This window comes from Hyla sarda, chromosome 4, assembly GCF_029499605.1.
Source record: "Hyla sarda isolate aHylSar1 chromosome 4, aHylSar1.hap1, whole genome shotgun sequence".
Taxonomy (NCBI): Eukaryota; Metazoa; Chordata; class Amphibia; order Anura; family Hylidae; genus Hyla; species Hyla sarda.
This window is the reverse complement of record NC_079192.1, coordinates 292,422,759-292,444,976: the sequence shown is the minus strand read 5'-3', so window position 1 is coordinate 292,444,976 and position 22,218 is coordinate 292,422,759. Positions and strand designations below refer to the sequence as shown.

The 22,218-nt window shown below is 44.1% G+C and overlaps 1 protein-coding gene across 1 annotated transcript in view; it reads left to right on the top strand.

Moving 5' to 3' along the window:
- WASHC4 (WASH complex subunit 4) overlaps nt 1-22,218 on the top strand; it is a 63,762-nt gene that overhangs the window by 24,281 nt on the left and 17,263 nt on the right. Inside the window, exons 6-15 of the mRNA XM_056574498.1 lie at nt 1,528-1,595; nt 8,482-8,564; nt 8,804-8,846; nt 8,959-9,062; nt 9,626-9,746; nt 9,874-9,997; nt 10,078-10,205; nt 14,003-14,163; nt 16,811-16,937; nt 17,368-17,493. Of these exons, the coding sequence (XP_056430473.1) occupies nt 1,528-1,595; nt 8,482-8,564; nt 8,804-8,846; nt 8,959-9,062; nt 9,626-9,746; nt 9,874-9,997; nt 10,078-10,205; nt 14,003-14,163; nt 16,811-16,937; nt 17,368-17,493 (1,085 nt within the window). The remainder of the gene's footprint in view (nt 1-1,527; nt 1,596-8,481; nt 8,565-8,803; nt 8,847-8,958; nt 9,063-9,625; nt 9,747-9,873; nt 9,998-10,077; nt 10,206-14,002; nt 14,164-16,810; nt 16,938-17,367; nt 17,494-22,218) is intronic.

The window sequence follows — 22,218 nt, the reverse complement described above, 5'->3', positions numbered from 1 at the left end:
CTCATGGGTTCCTATGAGACACTGACTAATGTAATGTACAGGTATGTTTCCTCTTCATCATTGTTGACTCCTATTAAGACGGTGGTGGCGGTTTGGTCGGTGGTTTCCTAGCGCTTTCCTCAGATGGTAGATTCTCCCCGAGCACCCCTGTGGGGTGACCCTCATTTGGACCACCTGCTGGAGTTGGAGGCAGCCAGGTTTTGGAGCTCCCATGGAATCAAATTCGCTATGCATTTGTTTGGAGATGACTGTGTCTTTCCTTCATTTGCAGACTTGAGAGATCTTTTTCATGTCCCTCAGGATGCCCGTTACAGGTATCTTCAGTTCTGACATGCGATTTCTGCACAGTTTGATTCCTTGGAAATTACCCCTGTGTTTAAAGGGTTACTCCGCTCCCCAGCGTCCGGAACATTGAGTTCCTGAACGCTGTGTGCGGGCTTCCATGTTCACACCCGCCCCCTCGTGACTTCCCGATCTGCCCCCTCAATAAAAGTCTATGGGAAGGGGGCGCGATGGCCTTCACGCCCCCTCCCATAGACTTGCATTGAAGGGGCGGGACGTGATGTCACGAGGGGGTGGGCGTGAACTCGGAGGCCCGCACACAGCCTTCAGGAACTCAATGTTCCGGACGCTGGGGAGCGGAGTAACCCTTTAGTGATTTGGAGTAGCTCCTGGGGACTGTTGACCTGTCTAAGTCCCTCAATTCGATTTATGCCTTGTTGCAATTGGTGGGTCCAGATCCGTTTGCTATTGCGCAACTAAAGTGGGTCAATGATATTCCTAGTCTCTCGGAGGAAATGGGGAAAGAGGTGGTTAAGACATATTATTCTACGGTGGTTAGTGCCCGAGACATGCTCATTCAGTCTAGGTTTGTTCTCCGCTTATATTATACTCCCGTTAGACTACACCGTATGGGGGTCTCGGGTTCGGATGTTTGTTTCAGGTGTGGGAGAGAGAGGCGCACTTTTTTGACTGCGGTGTGGCATTGTTTTTGTGTTATGTCCTTTTGGAGAAAGGTGTTACAATTCCTATCTGATCATCTGGAGTTTCCATTAGTTTTAACACCGGAAGTTTGCTTGTTGGGAGCTATTATTGGTTTAGTGAGGGGCTCTTATAGGCGAGTATTAATTAGTTTTTTCCTGTTTTGTGCATGTAAAGTTATAGTGATGGCCTGGAAGGGCGGGTCTACCCCTCCTATATCCTGATGGATTGTCCTGGCAAATAAATATGTTCCCCTCTATCATGCCCTGTACGTGACTCGTAGATGTCCCAAGAAATTCGTGTGGGTGCCGTGGATAATGTTAGATGTCTCTATAGATCCTCCGATTCGTGAGGCCTTCCAGTCTTAGTGTAATTAATGGGATGAATGGTGAGCTCCTAGGATGTGTTCTGGTGTTTGTGTGTGATCGGTTGTGTCTATGGTTGTGGTGTTGGTTGTTCTCAGAGGGGATACCTCTGAGAACAGACAGGAACAATGCAAGCTATCCTCAGACCTATTGCTAAGTTGTGTTTTTGATTCTTTTACAGCGCCGGAGTCAAGTATTGTGGAGGGAGATTCCCAAATACAAATGGGAAGGTTTGTCTCATTCCTGCAGGTAAAATTTGCTCCAGAGAGGGAATGGTCCATATCACTGTTTTATGCTCTGTGCCATTGTTGTGGATTGTCTAGATCAGTGGTCTCTAAGTTGTGGAAATCTAGATGTTGCAAAACCAAAACTCTCAGCATGCCTGGACCACCGATGGCTGTCCGTGCATCCTGGGAGTTGTAGTTTTGCAACATCTGGAGGTCCATAATTTGGAGAACACTGGTCTACACCATTTAAAGGGGTACTCTGCCCGTAGACATCTTATTCCCTATCCAAAGGATGGGGGATAAGATGTCTGATCGCGGGGGTCCCGCCGCTGGCACCCCAGACCTCGCTCCGTGCCGGATGACTGGCGATGTGGGGCGGAGGCTCGTGACATCATGGCCACGCCACCTATGGGAGGGGTCGTGACGGCCGTTACCCATAGACTTGCATTGAGGGTGTGTGGCCGTGACGTGACGACCCTCCGGCGCTACACTCTAAATGAACTCCGTGTGCAGCAGGGAGATCATGTGGGTCTCCATCGGCGGGACCCACGCTATTAGACATCTTATCCTCTATCCTTTGGATAAGGGATAAGAGGTCTAAGTGCGGAGTACCCCTTTAAGACATTTGGCTCATGTCTGCAACTCAATGGTAAATTATGTATGCACAGAATTTTGGATTGTGGATTCTTTGTAGCACTTTTTGGCATCTGTCACATTATTATTAACCACTTAGGGACCCAGGGCGTACAGGGACGCCCTGGCACTTAAGGACCCAGGGCGTACCTGTACGGGGACCGGACCGTGGTGACTGCTGATATCTATCAACAAGCGCCCTGTGCAAACCCCTGGGGGGGCCCCCATGGACCCCCCCATGTTGGCGATCAGACCGGCGATTTGCGGCGATTTCGGTCAATCTCGTCTCTGGTGACCCGGAAATAAAAGGGTGAATGGGCCTGTCCGACACAGCCCCATTCACACTTACCCAGCAGGAGTGAAGTGTCACGGGTGCCACCTCACGATCACGTGATTGATCGGTCGAAACGACTTACCAATCACTGTCCTGCTGGGCGGTGATCGGGGCAGAGATCGGGGCCGGCGGGGGTCTCTTACCTCTCCCTGGTCCGGCGGGGGTCCCCTCAGGAGCGGCGGCGGCGGTCCTGGTGGCAGGAGCGGTGGCGGTCCCGGCGGCAGAATACAGCAGGAGCTAAGGCCTGTTCACCTCCTGCTGTTGCTTAGCAACAACTCTCAGCATGCTCAGCCAAAGGGCATGCTGGGAGTTGGTTTCGCAACAGCTGGAGTTCCAATTACAACTCCCAGCATACCCTTTGGTAGTCTGTGCATTCTGGGGGTTGTAGTTATGCAACAGCTGGAGGCACATTTTTTTTATGAAAAAGTGTGCATCCAGCTGTTGCATAACTACAACTCCCAGCAGGCACAGACTACCAAAGGGCATGCTGGGAGTTGTTGCAGTGTGTGCCTCCAGCTGTTGCAAAACTACAACTCTGCATGCATTGACAGTCGAAGGGCATGCTGAGAGTGTTGCAGTTTTGCAACAGCTGGAGACACATTGGTTGTGAAACAGAGTTTGTGTCCTAACTCAGTGTTTCGCAATGAGTGTGCCTCCAGCTGTGTCAAAAATACAACTCCCAGCATGCACTGAGAGACTGTACATGCTGGGAGTTCTAGTTTTGCAACAGCTGGAGGCACACTGGTAGCGAAACACTAAGTAACAAACTCTGTTGCGCAACCAATGTGCCTCCAGCTGTTGCATAACTACAACTCCCAGCCTGTATGGCCTGTCAGTGCATGCTGGGAGTTGTAGTTTTGCAACAGCTGGAGGTTTGCCCCCCCCCCCCCCCTATGTGAATGTACAGGGTACATTCACGCGGGTGGGTTTACAGCGAGTTTTCTGCTGCAGGTTTGAGATGCGGCAAATTTTCCGCCGCAGCTCAAACTCCTAGCGAGAAACTCACTGTAAACCCCTGACTGTGTGAATGTACCCTAAAAAACACTACTCTACACTATACAAAATAAAAAGTAAAATACTACATATACACATACCCCTTACAGTGCCCCACGTAAAAAAAAAATAAAAAATCTTGTATGGCACTGTTTCCAAAACGGAGCCTCCAGCTGTTGAAAAACAACAGCTCCAAGTATTACCGGACAGCCACTGAGCACCCTGTTTGGGAAACACTGCTGTAGGGTATTTTGGTGGCGGATGCAAATCCCCAAAATAGGCCTCAAATGCGCATGGCACTCTCTTGCTTTGGAGCCCTGTCTTATTTCAAGGCAACAGTTTAGTGCCACATATGGGTTGTTTCCGTACTCAGGAGAAATTGCGTTACAAATTTTTGGGGGCTTTTTCTCCTTTTACCCCTTAGGAAAAGGTAAAGTTGGGGGCTACACTAATATGCTGGTGTTGCCCCATACTTTTCATTTTCACAAGCGGTAAAAGGTAAAAAAGACCCCCAAAATTTGTAACACAATTTTCTCCTGAGTACGGAAATACCCCATATGTGGGTGTAAAATGCTCTGCGGGCGCACAACAAGGCTCAGGAGTGAGAGCGCACTATGTACATTTGATTTGGTGATTTGCACAGGGGTGGCTGATTTTACAGTGGTTCTGACATAAACGCAAAACAATAAATACCCACATGCGACCCCATTTTGGAAACTACATCCCTCACAGAATGTAACAAGGGGTATAGTGAGCCTTAACACCCCACAGGTGTTTGACAAATTTTCGTTAGTTAGATGTGAAAATGAAGAAAAATTGTTTTTTTTCACTAAAATGCTACTGTTACCCTAAATTTTTCATTTTAACAAGGGAAAATAGGAAAAAAGACCACCAAAATTTGTAACCCCATTTCTTCTGAGTAAGAACATACCCCATATGTGGATGAAACGTGCTCTGCGGGTGAACTACAATGCTCAGAAGAGAAGGAGCGCCATTGAGCTTTTCAGAGAATGTGTCTGGAATTGAAGGTCATGTGTGTTTACAAAGCCCCCATAGTGCCAGAACAAGGGACCCCCACACGTGACCCCATTTTGGAAACTACACCCCTTTATTAAGGGGTACAGTGAGCATTTACACCTTAAAGGTGTCTGACAGATTTTTGGAACAGTGGTCCGTGAAAATAAAAAAATTTATTTTTCATTTGCACAGCCCACTGTTCCAAAGATCTGTAAAACGCCAGTGGGGTGTAAATGCTCACTGCACCCCTTATTAAATTCTGTGAGGGGTGTAGTTTCCAAAATGGGGTCACATGTGGGGGGCTTTGTAAATGCACATGGCCCCCGACTTCTATTCCAATCAAATTCTCTCTCCAAAAGTTCAGTGGCGCTCTTTCTCTTCTGAGCATTGTATTCACCCGCAGAGCACTTTACATACACAAAAGGGGTATTTCCATACTCAGAAGAAATGGGGTTAAAAATGTTGGGAGGCTTTTTCTCCTGTTACCCCTCGTGAAAATGAAAAATTTGGGTTAACACCAGCATTTTAGTGAAAAAAAATAAAAATTTTCGTTTTCACGTCCGACTTTAGCAAAAATTGGTCAAACACCTGTGGGGTGTAAAGGCTCACTGTACCCCCTGTTACGTTCCTTGAGGGGTGTAGTTTCCAAAATAGTATGCCATGTGGGGTTTTTTGCTCTTCTGGCACCATAGGGGCTTCCTAAATGCGACATGCCCCCCAAAAACCATTTCAGAAAAACTCACTCTTCAAAATCCCACTGTCGCTCCTTCCCTTCTGAGCCCTCTAGTGCACCCACAGAGCACTTTACATCCACATATGAGGTATTTCCTTACTGGAGAGAAATTGGGTTACAAATTTCAGGAAGATTTCTCTCCTTTTACCCCTTGTAAAAATTCAAAAACTGGGTCTACAAGAAGATGCGAGTATTAAAAAAAATGTAGATTTTGAATTTTCTCCTTCAATTTGCTGCTATTCCTGTTAAACACCTAAAGGGTTAACACACTTTCTGAATGCCATTTTAAATACTTTGAGGGTTGCAGTTTGTATAATGGGGTCATTTATGGGGTATTTCTAATATGAAGTCCCCTCAAATCCACTTCAAACCTGAACTGGTCCCTGAAAAATTTCGATTTTGAAAATTTTGTGAAAAATTGTAAAATTGCTGCTGAACTTTGAAGCCCTCTGGTGTCTTCCAAAAGTTAAAACATGTCAACTTTATGATGCAAACATAAAGTGGACATATTGTATTTGTGAATCAATATATAATCAATATATGCCGGTGGTCGGATGAATCAGCCAATCACCAGCCGCAGCGCAGTCCGACTCGGTCGGCGATAGGCTGAGCGGCAGTGTGAAAACGCTTCAGGAAACAAAATTCTTCACTACACTGGCACCTGCGGCCGGGGCCGAAAACATCACACTGCCGCTCAGCCTATCGCTGGCCGAGTCGGACTGCGCTGCGGCTGGTGATTAGCTGATTCATCCGACCACCGGTAACCAGGAAGTGGATTGCGGCGGAGACTGGAGCCGGTTACCGGAGGCCCCGGGGGAGTGGAGGAAGGTATGTACATCTTTAATTTTTTTACTGCTGGCACTATGGGGGACAATTTTTATGGTCTGGAGTTCTCCTTTAATTATTTGGGATGTCCATTTTCCTTATAAGCAGAGAGCTTCAAAGTTAAAAATAAATAAAAATGCTAAATTTTTTATTTTTTCATCAAATTTGGAATTTTTCACCAAGAAATGATGCAAGTATCGACAAAAATTTACCACTGACATAACGTAGAATATGTCACCAAAAAACAATCTCGGAATCAGAATGAAAAGTAAAAGCTTCCCAGAGTTATTAATGCTTAAAGTGACAGTGGTCAGATGTGCAAAAAATGGCCGGGTCCTTAACCCCTTAAGGACGCAGCCCTTTTCACCTTAAGGACTGATCCCTTTTTCGCAATTCAGACCCCCGTCACTTTACGAATTAATAACGCGAAAACACTTTTACCGAATATTCTGATTCTGAGATAGTTTTTTTTCGTGCCATATTCTACTTTATTTTGGTGGTAAATTTTCAGCATTAATTGCATCCTTTTTTGGTGAAAAATCCCCAAATTCATGAAAATTTTGAAAATGTTGCATTTTTCTAACTTTGAAGCTCTCTACTTGTAAGGAAAATGGATATTCCAAATAAATTTTATTTTTCTTCACAAATACAATATGTCCACTTTATGTTGGCATCATAAATGGACATATTTTTGCTTTTTGAAAAAATTAGAGGGCTTCAAAGTAGAGCAGCAATTTTCAAAAATTTCATGAAAATTGTTAAATCTGAAGGGACAGATGTTACAGAACTACAACTCCCAGCATGCCTGGGCAGTCGAGGCATGCTGAGAGTTGTAGTTTGGCAACATCTGGAGGGCTACTGTTTGGGCACCACTGTAACAGTGGTCTCCAAACTGTGACCCTCCAGATGTTGCAAAACTACAACTCCCAGCATGCTCAGACAGCCTTTGGCTGTCTGGGCATGCTGGTAGTTGCAGTTTTGCCTTCCTAGTGGTTGCCACAGTAAAGATCGTTTTACTTTCACTTTCAATTACCCCCCAGGTATGGCCTCCATCTTCTTCCCAGATCCCCTCAACATCCAGGGGCGCGCAGAACGGGGGGTTGCCATGGTAACCCCCTGTCCAGCGTTGCCATTGGTCAGAACTCCGTTCTGACTAATGGCAGGGGATAGGAGGCGATCGCAGCTCTGCGACCTCACTCCTATCCCTTAGGCTGATCAGGGCTGTTGCTGACAACTCCGATCAGCCCTATTTTCCGGGTGATCGGGTCACCAGAAACCCGATCAGTCCGGAATTGGAGAAAATCGCATGTCTGAATTGACATGCGATTTTCTCCGATTGCCGACATGGGGTGGTCTCAGGATCCCCCTGGGTGATGTGCCAGGGTGCCTGCTGAATGATTTCAGCAGGCATCCGGCTCCGGTACCCAACTGGCTAGCGGTGGGGACGGGATTTCCCACGGGCGTATGGATACGCCCTCGGTCCTTAAGGACTCAGAATGCGGGGCGTATCCATACGCCCTGTGTCCTGAAGAGGTTAAGGTGAAAATGGGCTGGGTCCTTAAGGGGTTAAAATGCACCATGCTCCAGGTATTGCATTTTTCTCTGTTGGCTTTGTTATAGAACTTCCAAAATGCCAATTAATATGCACATACAAGATGACACCAAAATGCTACCAAACACCACCATATTAAAGCATAGTGTTGTTTTTTTAAAGCAAGCATGTGGTAGGGCCTAAGGGTCCCTTTTGACTTCGCCGAGAAGGTTTTGGTGATCCAATAATTTAGGTTTCCTAGTTGACATATAATAGTTATATGGTTGAAAAAAGGAAAACCTTGGTTAAATGTTCATAGGGACAGAGGGAGTCACTAAGGAGGCCTCCTAGGGTTTGTTTCCACGTGGCATATGTGCTGCAGCCTCTACCTTCTGATTGTACGTGCAGAAAATCTGCGGCACTTACATAAGCGGTAAAGTGAAAGAGTTTAAAAATCTTTACTTTATACTTCCTATAATTTTTAATACATTTCTGCTTTTGGCTTAAAAAAAAATTGAATGAAAAAAAATTGCCGCTAAATCTGCATGTGAAATTTCCCTGTAGCTTAACACGCTCTGGTAAAGTGAAAACGAAACCATCATTGGTTGTTGTGAGAAAATCTCTCCAGTATTCCTCACACATTTAGATAAATCAGGGCCATTTTCTTAGGTTATTATGGACTGTTTTCATCATGGACGGTAGTTTTTCTATGACCGTCCGTTTATCCAGAATATTCGAAAAACCTGTTGAATTCTACTGTATGTCTACATACAATATCACAGATTAATATTGTGTGAAGTAGGATTTAATGTGTTTTCTGCACTGTTGTTATTTTCTTGTAGGAGCTGTCCTGTTTTGTCACAAGGTGCTATGAGGTGGTGATAAATGTTGTACATCAGCTGGCTGCCTTGTATACTAGCAACAGGTAAGAGTCTCATGTGTTTTTACACTTCAAAATCAGAGGCAATTCTGCATAATATAAAGCAGGCCTTGGAATGTATTTTCTGCCATATGAGAATGGTATAGACATGTGTCATCTATTGAGGGTTTTCATGTGAAATCCACACTGAAAAACCTCACAAATTCCACTGTATCTGAACGGAACCTAATGTAACTGTAAACTGTCTAATGAATCACTAACTATTATTTATTCTTATATTTCAGGAATGAATCCAAGATAATTGAGACTTCTGGAGTTCATTTCCTGGTGAGATACTTGTCTGTGTTTTTCTCAATGATTAATTTTATTTGATTTTTTTAATTTTTTATGTGTGAATGCCTCTAACTGTAATGTTAAAACCTGTGTTACTCTTATCTAGACTATGTATGAGCACCTGGGCGAGCTGCTTACTGTTCTGTTAACCTTGGATGAAATCATAGAAAACCATGCCACTCTGAAGGATCATTGGACTATGTATAAAAGGTAGGAAAAGTCAGGATGTGCAAATTGCCTGACATATTTAAGCTGTCTGCATAGACCTGTAATACTCATTCTTTATCATGACACCTGAGAGTCCAGCATCATGCGGTTTCTACATGCCTAGATATCAGATTTTTCCTGTCGTTACTATTAGAGATGAGCGAACTTACAGTAATTCGATTCGCCACAAACTTCTCTGCTCGGCAGTTGCTGACTTTATCCTGCATAAATGAGTTCAGCTTTCAGGTGCACCGGTGGGCTGGAAAAGGTGGATACAGTCTTAGGACAGTCTCCAGCCCACCGGAGCACCTGAAAGCTGAACTAATTTATGCAGGATAAAGTCAGCAACCGCTGAGCCGAGAAGTTTGTAACAAATCGAATCACTGTAAATTCGCTCATCTCTAGTTACTATAAATGTGATGGTGCAGTATGTAAAATATTTACAGTTTTAAGGCATCTTACAAACTTTTTAGCCGTTGTTTACCATTATACTTTACTTCTGTAAAATTTTGGTTTTATTGTACTAGTACAGCTTTTCTTACCAAATGTGTCAATTTATCCTGAAGGTTATTAAAGTCAGTGCATCATAACCCAGGGAAGTTTGGGATTCGAGAAGACAAACTAAAACCCTTTGAGAAGCTGCTTTTAAAACTAGAAAGCCAGTTACTTGATGGCATGCTGTTCCAGGTACTGAGAGAGCAAGGAAACCTGTGGTTGTGTATATATTACATTAAGCATGGTCCTGTAATAGTATTGTGAGTGCATTTACCATGTGTGCAATATTTCTGCAATATTTCCTTCTTCTGCTTTACAGGGTTGTGTTGAACAGCAGTTTGACTCTACCAATGGAGGTGTATCCGTCTCAAAGAATGGGATTTTTGCAGATGAGTTTGCACATAATATTCGCACAATATTTTCTAATGTAGAAGTAAAACTTGGTATGTCAGTTTTATATTATCAGTATAGATTGTCAGCTTCTTGTATGAGTATTGACTATTGTGTGTTCTCTGATCTCAAGGAGAAGCCTCTGAAATTGATCAACGAGAGAGATACGTGGGTCTTTGTGGACTGTTTGTCCTTTACTTCCATATCTTCCGTACAGTGGACAAGAAATTTTATAAATCTCTCCTAGACGTGTGCAAAAAGGTACATACTAGATACTTTGAGATACTTTGTTTGAAAATATAAAGATTTAGGTGACAGGCAGTACTGCCTGACCACAATTCCATCTGAAGCACAGGACAAGGGACCTCTATTCTCACGATCCCTACTGATCTGACACTTATCACCTATCCACAGGATCAGGGATGAGTATTTGTGGGAGAAACTAGCACAGTGGTCAGGCAGGAAAACAATATCCTTATAGTTTTATTCAAAGTCCTAAATTGGGCTACTCTATCAAAGAGTTCTACAAGTATTGCATTGCTTTAATATATGTTGGACTATTGAAAGTGTTAGTCATACTCCTTGCATGGCATCAGAGGATTTCAGATTTCTCACCTTGACTCAAAGGATCTGTCAGTAGACTGCAACACGCTGTTTCTCGGTCGCTCTTCATTGGGGGACACCTATACTGATGGGTATATGCTCTTGCCACTAGGAGGCGCTGACACTAGGAAGAAAAAAAGTCGGCTCCTCCCTGGCAAGATATACCCGCCCTCTGGAAGTGAGGTAATCCGTTTTAGCCAGTAGGAGGCAAGACACATGTCTGGAAGCTCCCCAGACCTGGTATTTTTTCTTATTTTCTAGTAAGGGCTGTATAGTTCGGTTTTTATCTCCTTTATCTTTTGTTTCCCTTTTTCAGTGGGGGTTAAGGAGCATGGCGCTACCTGTTCTCCCATATGCGACAAACCCCCTTATCACCAACGGCCAGTGCCTGGAGGTTGTACCCTGAGTCCGGGTCCCCCACTTGCCCCTGCTCGCCCCGCTATCTTAGCCTGGTATGATGCAGTGTGGCCATAAGTTGGTTGAAGTCTTCAGGGTGAGTATAAGAAGATGGAGCTGGGGGTGAGTATGTACTACACGTTATCTTCCTACCGGCCGGAGACTCTATGCTGATGCCCCAGTTTCAGTCTCTGGGGCAGCGGGTCTCCGGTCCGGCACTGCCATCCACTTCCCCAACGGGGGCATTATCTGCCCGCTTACTACCTTTTGCGGCCAGGCACAGTGTCCTGGCTGCATTCTTTATAGGCTGACCGGAGACCTATAGCTGCAGGCAGCGGGTCTCCCCTCCCACCCGGCTGCCCACGTTCTCAGTGCGGTCACACCAGCCTGCTTACTCCTATCTGCTATGGCCAGGTGCCTGGCCGCGTTCTTACAGGCTGACCGGAGACTTACAGCTGCAGGCAGCGGGTCTCTGGTCCCAGGCTTACTCCTATCCTTTGCGGCCAAGCACAGTGTCCTGGCCGCATTCTTTATGGGCTGACCGGAGACCTACAGCCGCAGGCAGCGGGTCTCCGGTCCCACGTGGCCGACTGCCCTCAGTGCTCCCATGCGGCCTGGCGCTTCCCCCAAGGGAGCAACCAGCTGCGTCTTTCACGCAGTTCCCCAGCCCCCTTGCTGTAATGGGCGCAGATCATGCGGCCGGCGCCCCGTTCATGCAGCCGGGTGCCGCATCTTACCACAAGTGCCCCTCGTGCTTCTAGTCTGAGGCCGGCTTCAGGGGGCGGTGTTCTTCTAGCGCGCCCTCCCTTCCCGGTGGGCTGCGCTGTCTGTTAAAGTTAAAAATAAATAAAAATACACCACTGGTCTTTCAGACCATTTGGTGGTGTTTGGAGCTCTCTTGCGGCCATCAATTGTTTTGCGTTATGGATTTTTCATTACTTCTTGAGCTCCCCCTTTTATCAGTTTAGGGTCCTTTTTCTAGGGACAAAATCAGGGGCCCACTTTATTCCTTCAGTCACCCTGTATGGTGGCCTGCCTTAGACTATTTACATTGCCAGTTGAGGTATGCTTCTGACTTATCTATTTTCTGCAGGGTTCTCACTCTGAACATATGCGCACCGACATGGCGGGTTACTGCCAGGGATTTCTCGATCCCTTGGAAACTGTCGGGGATATATTGTGTCTACCACTGAGTGCCATGCCATATCATGCCCGTCGTGCCCACGGCTGAATTCCAGTCCCTTCCTACCGAGGCAAGACACTGGTCGGGTGCCCTTGCAAGAGTTTTCTTCTTTTTTTTTTTTTCATTCCTGGCGGACGCTAAGGGCTCTCTGTCAGGTCTGCCGGTCACCCATCAAGGGAGTGTTCTGGCGTGTCATACAATATGATTCCCTCCTCTACAGGCTGCCGCATCCACGACTAGGGCTCTGGATCTGCGCCTTTTAATGCAAGGCCTCCGTGGAAGTGTCCCTGTGTGGGTATGGATTGGTCCTGATGTCGATATGCCGGACAGTAGTCTCACCTGTCACTCATCTCTCAGCTGCCGCGGCTGCCACTTCGGTTCTCCACTGCTGATGCAAGGTTCTTTGGGCCTTAGTGATGGTTGTGATCTCGGGCAGGTTAGCTCTCCTGCCCCGACTTTTCTGCGGTCCCGTTTGTAAGGTGGTCTTTCAGTACCACACTTCTTCTTGTCTTGGCGTGGAAATTTGTCACCTGGAGCGTTTCGTGGACGTTTGGTTTACAGCTATATGTCTTCCAGGGGACTTGGGAACCTCAGTTTCCCATGTCGGCTGCTCCAGTGTTCCAGGATGCTCCTTTTCGCCATTTATTTTTACATGTACGTCTTCCAGGTGATCTGGGTACCTCCAGTTCCCATGTCTGATGCTCCGGTGTTCCGGGATGCCCCTTTTCAGGGCATTGTGCTCCTTTTTGGCCTTATTCCTTCCGTCTCCTCCTTCGTGGGTCAATGTACTCCCAGGGCGATGGTTGTTCCGGTCATCCGGATTACTCTACTCAAGCTTATTTTGTCTGCCAGGTGCTCGCGGCGAGCCCCTGGGACGGAGGTTTTTGATCTGCAGCTGTTCTAGTCATCGATTTTCTGCACCAGGCCTCTCCAGTCTCTATCCTTCTGTCTTTTTTCCAGTGTTTTTCTGTTCTCCTCCTTCCGTACTCACCTTCTGCTCAGGCATACGCTGCTCTCACCTTCTGTTCAGGCATTCCGCCATGTTCTATTGACATGGTTGACTCTGGATGGGGTTCTCTTGTTTGTGCCTTTTCCATTTTTGTTTCCCAGCCGGGTTAGCCCTCTGTCTGGTTCTGTATTCCTTGGGGTTGATTCCTACCTCCTCCCGCGATGGTTCCGGCCCTTCTGGTTCCTAGTCTACCTTTTCTTGTCTCTCTTTATGGACCATGGCTTTGGAGTCTCTACATAGGACAGTCTCTTCCTTAGCATCCTAGTCCTTCTCCATGGACAGGGGTTCTGCTGGGAGCTCAGTTTGTGGGCCTCGGTTGTCTCTGCCCTGGATCTCATCCGCAGGCCTTACGGTTGAGTGGGTTCGGTCTCTGGACTGATTCCTCTTTTGCTGTTTGTTTTTCTCTCACTAGGGGACTACTTTGGTATGTCCCATCAGTATAGGTCCCCCCCCAAAAAGAGTGACCGAGAAAAGGTGATTTCTTTGTTCTCACCGTAATAACTCTTTCTTGTAGGCTTCATTGGGGGACACCGCACCCACCCATTTCTTCATTCTTTGTCCGGATTTTCTTTTCCGGTTTTAATTTTTTTTTTATCTGGGATTCCTTTCTAGGGTCCTTTGGACATATTCCTTTGTTGCCTTCTCCTACTGCTTGGTGAAGAAACTGATTACCTCACTTCCAGTGGGCGGGTATATCCTGCTAGGGAGGAGCCGACTTTTTCTTTACCTAGTGTCAGCGCCACCTAGTGGCAAGAGCATATAACCATCAGTATAGGTGTCCCCCAATGAAGGCTATGAGAAAGAGATTTTACTGTGAGTACAAAAAATCTCCTTTTTCTTATGGTTTTTCTTTTATCTGTGTTGCAGGTACCAGCAATCACATTAACAGCCAATGTAATTTGGTATGCCGACAGTTTTCTGATCCAAAAGGTCCCGGCTGCTGCCAAATTAATTGACCGGAAGAGTTTACATTCCATAAAAAGTCAGAGGGAAAGTTACCTTCAAACCAAGGCCCAGTCTTTAACCAAGTAGGTCTACTTAAACACCAAAAAGTATTTAATTTATAAAAGCATGTGTTGTGTTCTAGCCTTTATCAGTAGACCTTGTCCTATGTTCCTTTACCATAAGTTTCATTGTGTTCATGTTACCATTTTCTATTGTCTAAACCTGTTCAGGACGCAGGGCGTATCCATACGCCCTGCATCCCGAGTCCTTAAGGACTGAGGGCGTATGGATACTCCCGTGGGAATTCCGGTCCCCGCTGCTAGCCGGTTGGGGACCGGATCAGGGTGTCTGCTGAAATCATTCAGCAGGCACCCCGGCACATCGCCCAGGGGGGTCCTGAGACCCCCCCCCATGTCGGCGATTGGAGAAAATCGCATGTCAATTCAGACATGCGATTTTCTCCAATTCCGGGCTGATCGGGTCTCTGTTGACCCGATCACCCGTAAAATAGGGATGATCGGAGTTGTCAGAGACAGCCTCGATCAGCCCTAAGGGATAGGAGTGAGGTCGCAGTGCTGCGATCTCCTCCTATCCCCTGCCATTAGTCAGAACTGAGTTCTGACCAATGGCAGCGCAGGACAGGGGGTTGCCATGAAAACCCGCCGTTCTGCCCCTGGATGTCGGGTAGAACGGGGGGGGGGGGGGGAGAAGATGGAGGCCTTTACCTGAGGAGAAGATGCCTGGAGCCCGGCGATCATCGGAGACATCAGCAGAGATCACGGCTCAGGTAGGGAATCCTCGTTGGGGGAGAGAAATGAAAGTGAAAGTAATGTGATCTTTACTGTGGCAACCACTAGGAAGGCCGGACTGCAACTCCCAGCATGCCCAGACAGCCAAAGACTGCAACATCTGGAGGGTCTCAGTTTGGAGACCGCTGTTACAGTGGTGCCCAAACGGTAGCCCTCCAGATGTTGCCAAACTACAACTCTCAGCATGCTGGGAGTTGTAGTTTTGTAACATCTGTCCCTTCAGATTTAGCAATTTTCATGACATTTTTGAAAATTGATGCTCTACTTTGAAGCCCTCTAATTTTTTCAAAAAGCTAAAATATGTCCATTTTATGATGCCAACATAAAGTAGACATATTATATTTGTGAATAAAAATAAAATTTATTGTGAATATCCATTTTCCTTACAAGCAGAGAGCTTCAAAGTTAGAAAAATAAATTTTCAAAATTTTCATGACATTTTGGGATTTTTCACCAAAAAAGGACGCAAGTAACGCCGAAAATTTACCACCAAAATAAAGTAGAATATGTCACGAAAAAACAGTCTCAGAATCAGAATATTCAGTAAAAGCGTTTTCGCGTTAATTCGTAAAGCGACGGTGGTCAGAATTGCGAAAAAGGGCTCAGTCCTTAAGGTGAAAAGGGGCTGCGTCCTTAAGGGGTTAAAGGGGTAGTCCAGTGGTGAAAAACTTATCCCCTATCCTAAGGATACGGGATAAGTTTCAGATGGGGGGGTCCGACCGCTGGGGCCCCCGTGATCTCTCTGTACGGGGCCCCAGCTCGCTGGCCAGATAGCGCGTGTTGCCCACTGCACGAAGTGGCGGCCAACACGCCCCCTAAATACATCGCTATGGCAGAGCCGGAGATTGCCGAAGGCAGTGCTCCGGCTCTGCCATAGGGCTGTATTGAGGGGCGTGTCAGCCGCCGCTTTGTGCGGTGGTCAACACGCCCCCTTCCTGCGACCTGTCGGAGCCCCGTACAGGAGATCGCGGGGGCCCCAGTGGTCGAACCCCCTGTGATCTGAAACTTATCCCCTATCCTTAGAATAGGGGATACGTTTTTCACCACTGGATATCTCCTTTAACTACAATCTATAGGTTACTGAGAAAGTGTATATATTGATATAGCCCTATTCATTTGGATAGGAATGAGCTGTAACATCGGACAGTTCTTTTCTAATCCTAGACCGTATTGATATTCTCATCAGGAACATTTATGGCATGCATGTAACTGCTATAAAAACACCTTGCATTAAAGGCATTGTGTCAAGGTGCCTTAAAAAATATACATATTCTCCTGCCCGATCCCTTCCTGCTGGGACCCAAGTCCTGTTGCTCAATGTTTTCTGGTGATGTTTTGACATGTAGAAAGTGCCTGCTAAGCCAACAACTGAGCACAGCAATAATCGCGTCAGTCATTGACTGGCAGAGAATGCATTTCCTCCTTGTCAAATTGTCACCAGAAAACAGTGAGCAGGGGGATCTTGGCACCATTGGAACAATAGAGGATTGTGCAGACTATCCCTTATTTTTTATTTGTAAGGCACCCTGACCCTGTCTGTCTTTCATGACCCCTTCAAATAAACATATACACTTGGAAGGAGTGACCATGGCAAGTGATAGATAGATGGATGGATTGATACGTATAGATAGAGATAAGATCAGAAACCACAAGGAAAAAATAGTTATTTTTATGAAGAAAAAATAACTATATACCACTTTTCCAACATTAAAAAGTTATTTTATTGTTAATCCTTAAAAAATTATTTAAAAAATGCTGTCAACATAAGTTCCATACAGTGTTTGAGAAAGGTATCCTGTCTCCATGACCCTTGGAGGCGCCTTTTCAGGGCCTTGAATAAACATAGGATTTTGGGTTTAGAGTCTTTTACTTGTTTGTGTCGCTTTATGGTACTAATATAGAAATGTCTGCTTCCCTTTAGAGACGTGCAGTCATACTACGTTTTTGTAAGTTCTTGGATGATGAAAATGGAAGCCATTCTGTCAAAAGAGCAAAAAGCTGAAAAATTTGCAGAAGATCTGACCAACAGATGTAACATATTTGTACAGGTATTTACTAGTAGCTTATTGTTTAAGTGTACTGCAAAATTATCTTAGACTGAGGCCACAGCTGTATTGTGAAAAGTATTTTACATCAGAATTTTTAGGACAAAAACAGGTGGGAAACCTGATGATAGAAATAATATGGGAAGAAATACATTGAAATGATGTCTTGGTTTCACCTACATCCTTCTGTGTGTGACTACATTGGAACCGTTTAATGCCATACTTGACTGTTGATCTTGGGTATGTATGTGATCTGCTCGGGCTTAGCCGCACCGTATTATTGCTTTCAGGTATCTGGAGGGGTTTCATCTCTTCGATGCGGTCTTGCTATATAGAATGGATAAATCATCCCTTTTTGAATCTCATCTATGAAATGAAAATTGATATATCTCTTAAAATCTACCTTTCCTTTATGTGCCTGTGTGTTTTTCAGGGTTTTCTATATGCCTGTGGCCTTAGCAACATCATTAGAACAACAATGAACTTGTATATGTCTATGCAGAAACCAATGACAAAGACATCAGTTAAAGCACTGTGCAGACTCGTAGAGCTTCTCAAGGTTAGCTTTTTTTTCTTATATTTTTTCTTTGCATTTTGTTGTTCAGTGTAGTGTTCTTTACAAAGGTGATATGGGGGTAATGAGTTTGTCCATTTCGGACCATCCCTTATTGTTAGGTTTCCTTAAAAATAAACTGATCACAGATTCTTCTGCTGTTGGAGCGGTCCTCTCATCAAGTGTCCAGCTACTTTGTAAGGAAAAGCAAGGTAATTCTGCTCAACCCTCCATACGATGTACATCAAGTCAGATCCAGCCAGATCCACGAGAGCATTGCAGCCGATTGCAGGAATTCTATAGCACGCAGCAAACCTTGGACAAGGTAAAAATCCCCAGCACTTCAAACAGGATATTCCATAAAACACACAATTTTATTTCAGCTTCTTAAAAATCCATAAAAACAAACAGACAACCAACGATGTTTCGGGGGTTAACCTTTTTTCAAGGTCTTGATACAAACACCATTATGAATAAATACAAAAGTATCAAAAGGTCCCTTCCACAGTTCATTGCCAACTGCTAACAAATTAACTCATTCACCACTGAAGTTAACACACAGTGTGAACGTGTACATAGATAAGACACAATAGCAGGATCCACAAAATAGGAAAAATACAAATAAGGGATACAAATCCCAATAAAGAATTTTTTGGCCTGCCTAAAAGAATAACATAATATCTGTTCTATAATTTAATCCTTGTGGGGAACGCAATCTCATTGTAATATAACAATTGGGACAACACACATGGAAGATTCACTCCCATTGTGTGTGTCCCGAAAATGCCTCGACGTGCCAGAAAGCGTTCTAGTCTGAAACTCTAGCACCAGCTACATGTTCTGCAATTTTGTTTCAATTTCGTTGTTGTGGATCCCACATATTGTTTTTTACAAATTGAAGATGATGCAATAGACCACAAAATCTGTCTCTCATGATATAGAAGTATTGATTTAAAAAAAATTGACCATTAGATTCTGATCTAACGTCATTGGTCTTCACCATAAATTTGAATACTGAACATCTTGTACCTCCTCACTGTAGTGAACCTCTATATTTAAGCCAGGTAGATTTATTTCTGTTATTATTTCTATTAGTACTGTCAAAAAAGCTAGGTGACATCATGTTACCCACTGTACGATTCCGCTTTGCCACATAACGACACCCAGACCGTAGAATGCTATCCAGCACACAATCCTGTTTCAAAATATTAAGATAATGGGTAACATAATAATGTTCTTAATCTGTGAAAACGGTACTCTAAACCCTGTTGTGGAATCCTTATGAGAATTAGGTTTGCCAGTGTAGAGATCGTCAGATCCACCCTTAGATCTGACAATGCCCTCCGCTCTAGATACAAGGTGATGCTTATTACATTTTATCAGTAGAGCATGACCTCCTAGAATCAATTCACCTATGGGAAGATTGTTTTATGGTGCGTTTCTCGTGGCAACTATCCGCATGCAATAAAGAATTGCCTAAAAAATAGCTTTCCTCTGTAACTTGGACTGAATACATCCTTAAAAAGGATCTGACCTGAAATGAACATCCAAGAACACCATTTCTGTTGTGCTATAATTGAACGTAAAAACGAAATCCTCATCATTGGAATTCAAATACTGCGGAAATGAAAACCTGTATTGCTCGTGAATGGGTCCCTGCCACACCGCCGAAATGTCATCAATATAAAGTCTATACCAGGCGATGTGGCAGAGAAATGGGTAGATGGATCTTTCCTCCCACTAGGCCATGTATAGGCTGACTCCACGTTCCATGTCATATTTTATACAGAATTCAAAAGCTCCTTGGTATCCTTTATGTAACCTGGGATAGAAGTTACTAGAGATTGTAGAAGATTGTCCAGCCACATGGAGATTGTCTTACATACAGACCTTATTCCCGCCACAATTGGTCACAAAAGGAGCTTTTGAACTCTTTACAAAATATGACATGGAACTCTGAGTCAGCCTGGGTGTCGTGAGATGTCATGTCTTTATACAGCATTATTTCTCATGGGTGGCTCTCGAGTCCCTTCTCACAAAGTACAGTCATTACTCTCCTATTTTGATACAGTACATGTTGGATGTTACCCGGTTTCTGTTGTCCCACAATTATTTTTCATGTAATAGATCTTTCCTACTCCAGGTATATGGTTGTCCAATGGGGGGTGAAACTCTCTCCCTCATTGGCCATCCTATACATGGCCTAGTAGGAGGAAAGATCCATCTACACTTCCGGTAAACCATTTCTCTGCCACATCGCCTGGTATGGTCTTCATATTGATAACATTAGCAGGGACCCATTGATGAGCAATACATGTTTTTGTTTTCGCAGTATTTGAATTCCAATGATATTGAATTAGTTTTTAAGTTCACTTACAGCACAACAGAAACGGTGTTATTGGATCTTCATTTCGTGTCAGACTCTCTTAAGGGATGTATTCAGTCCAAGTTACACAGGAAAGCTTTTTCAGGCAATTCTTTATTGCATGCAGATAGTTGCCACAAGAAACGCAACGTAAAAAATCTTCCTGTAGGGGAATTGATGAGTGCTAGGAGGCCATGCTCAACTGATAAAATGTTTTAATAATGAGTGTTGCATCATAAGGAGGAGATTACATAACAGAGGTCAGAAGCATCACCCTGTATCTAGAGCGGAGGGCATTGTCAGATCTAAGGGTGGATCAGACTATATCTACACTGGCAAACCTAATTCTCATAAGGATTCCACAACAGGGTTTCGAGTACCGTTTTCTAGACAGTATGTTTTCTAGACAGTTTTCACAGATTAAGAACATTATTATGAATAATCTTAATATTTTGAAACAGGATTGTATGCTGGATAGCATTCCACGGTCTGGGTGTTATGTGGCAAAGCTGAATCGTACAGTGGGTAACATGCTGTCGCCTAGCTTTTTTGACAGTACAGTGGTCCCTCAAGTTACAATATTAATTGGTTCTGGGATGACCATTGTATGTTGAGACCAGAACTCTATGGAAACCTGGTAATTGGTTCTAAAGATCCAAAATGTCATTCAAAAATAGGAAAAAGTGAGAATTAAAGAAAAATAAGTAGATAACTAATATAGATAAAGCAAATCCTAACATATAAAAGTAAGAAAGATCTGCTGGGAGCTGTAAATCACTGTTTGTCAGTGTTTCCCAAGCAGGGAGCCTCCAGCTGTTGCAAAACTACAACTCCCAGCATGCCCGGACAGCCGAAGGCTGTCCGAGCATGCTGGGAGTTGTAGTTTTGCAACAGCTGGGGGCACTCTGCTTGGGAAACACTGGTCTATGTAGAGGACAGGAGCTTCTTCAGGGTCCTGTAAAATACATGCAATGTCCTAAAAAAAGTAACATGGAGTCGCCCTCACCTGGTGTCCAGAGGAGCAGGTAACCCTGGTACAGGTAAAGTGTACAGAACATGTAATACCTCCCTGTACTCTATGGGGTGCTACCAGACACCAGTCAGTGCAAACGCTTCAGGTGTTTTCCAGTAAATTGCCCATTCTGATTGGTCACGTCTTCTGGCCATTGACACATTTCACAGATCTGGACTGTCTGTACATTGTATGTTGAGTCTGGTTTCAACTTACAATGGTCCAGAAAAGACCATTGTATGTTGAAACTATTGTATGTTGAGGCCATTGTAAGTTGAGGGATCGCTGTACTAAAAGAAATAATGACAGAAAGAAATCTACCTGGCTTATAAATATAGAGGTTCACTACAGTGTGGAGGTTCGGTATGCAAATTTATGGTGAAGACCAATGACGTTAGATCAGAATCTAATGGTCAATTTTTTCAAATCAATACTTATTTATCACGTGAGACAGATTGTGTGGTCTATTGTATCAAGTTCAATTTGTAAGAAACAATATGTGGGATCCACAACAAGGACATTGAAACAAAGAATTGCAGAACATGTAGCTGGTGCTAGAGTTTCAGACCTTGTTCAGACTAGAACGCTTTCTTGCATGTCGAGGCATTTTCGGGACGCACACAATGGGATTGTATCTTCCGTGTGTGTTGTCACAATTGAACAAGTTTCCAAACTTCTCCGAGGTGGGGGACACGCAAAGAAAACTGAAGCTTTTTGCATTATTGAAATGGAATCATGTTTCCCACAAGGATTAAATTATACAACCGATATTATGTTACTCTATTAGGCAGGCCAAAAAATTCTTAATTGGGATATGTATCCCTTATTATTTGTATTTTTCCTATTTTGTGGATCCTGCTTTTGTGTCTCATCTATGTACATGTTCAGACTCTGTGTTTTTTGCATATTAAAGGGGTATTCCAGGAAAAAACTTTTTTTTTTTTTTATATATCAACTGGCTCCAGAAAGTTAAACAGATTTGTAAATTACTTCTATTAAAAAATCTTAATCCTTTCAGTACTTATGAGCTTCTGAAGTTAAGGTTGTTCTTTTCTGTCTAAGTAATCTCTGATGACACGTGTCTCGGGAAACGCCCAGTCTAGAAGCAAATTCCCATAGCAAACCTCTTCTAAACTGGGCGGTTCCCGAGACACGTGTCATCAGAGATTACTTAGACAGAAAAAAACAACCTAAACTTCAGAAGCTCATAAGTACTGAAAAGATTAAGATTTTTTAATAGAAGTAATTTACAAATCTGTTTAACTTTCTGGAGCCAGTTGATAGATATATATATATATATATATATATATATATATAATATATATATAATATAATTCCTGGATAACCCCTTTAA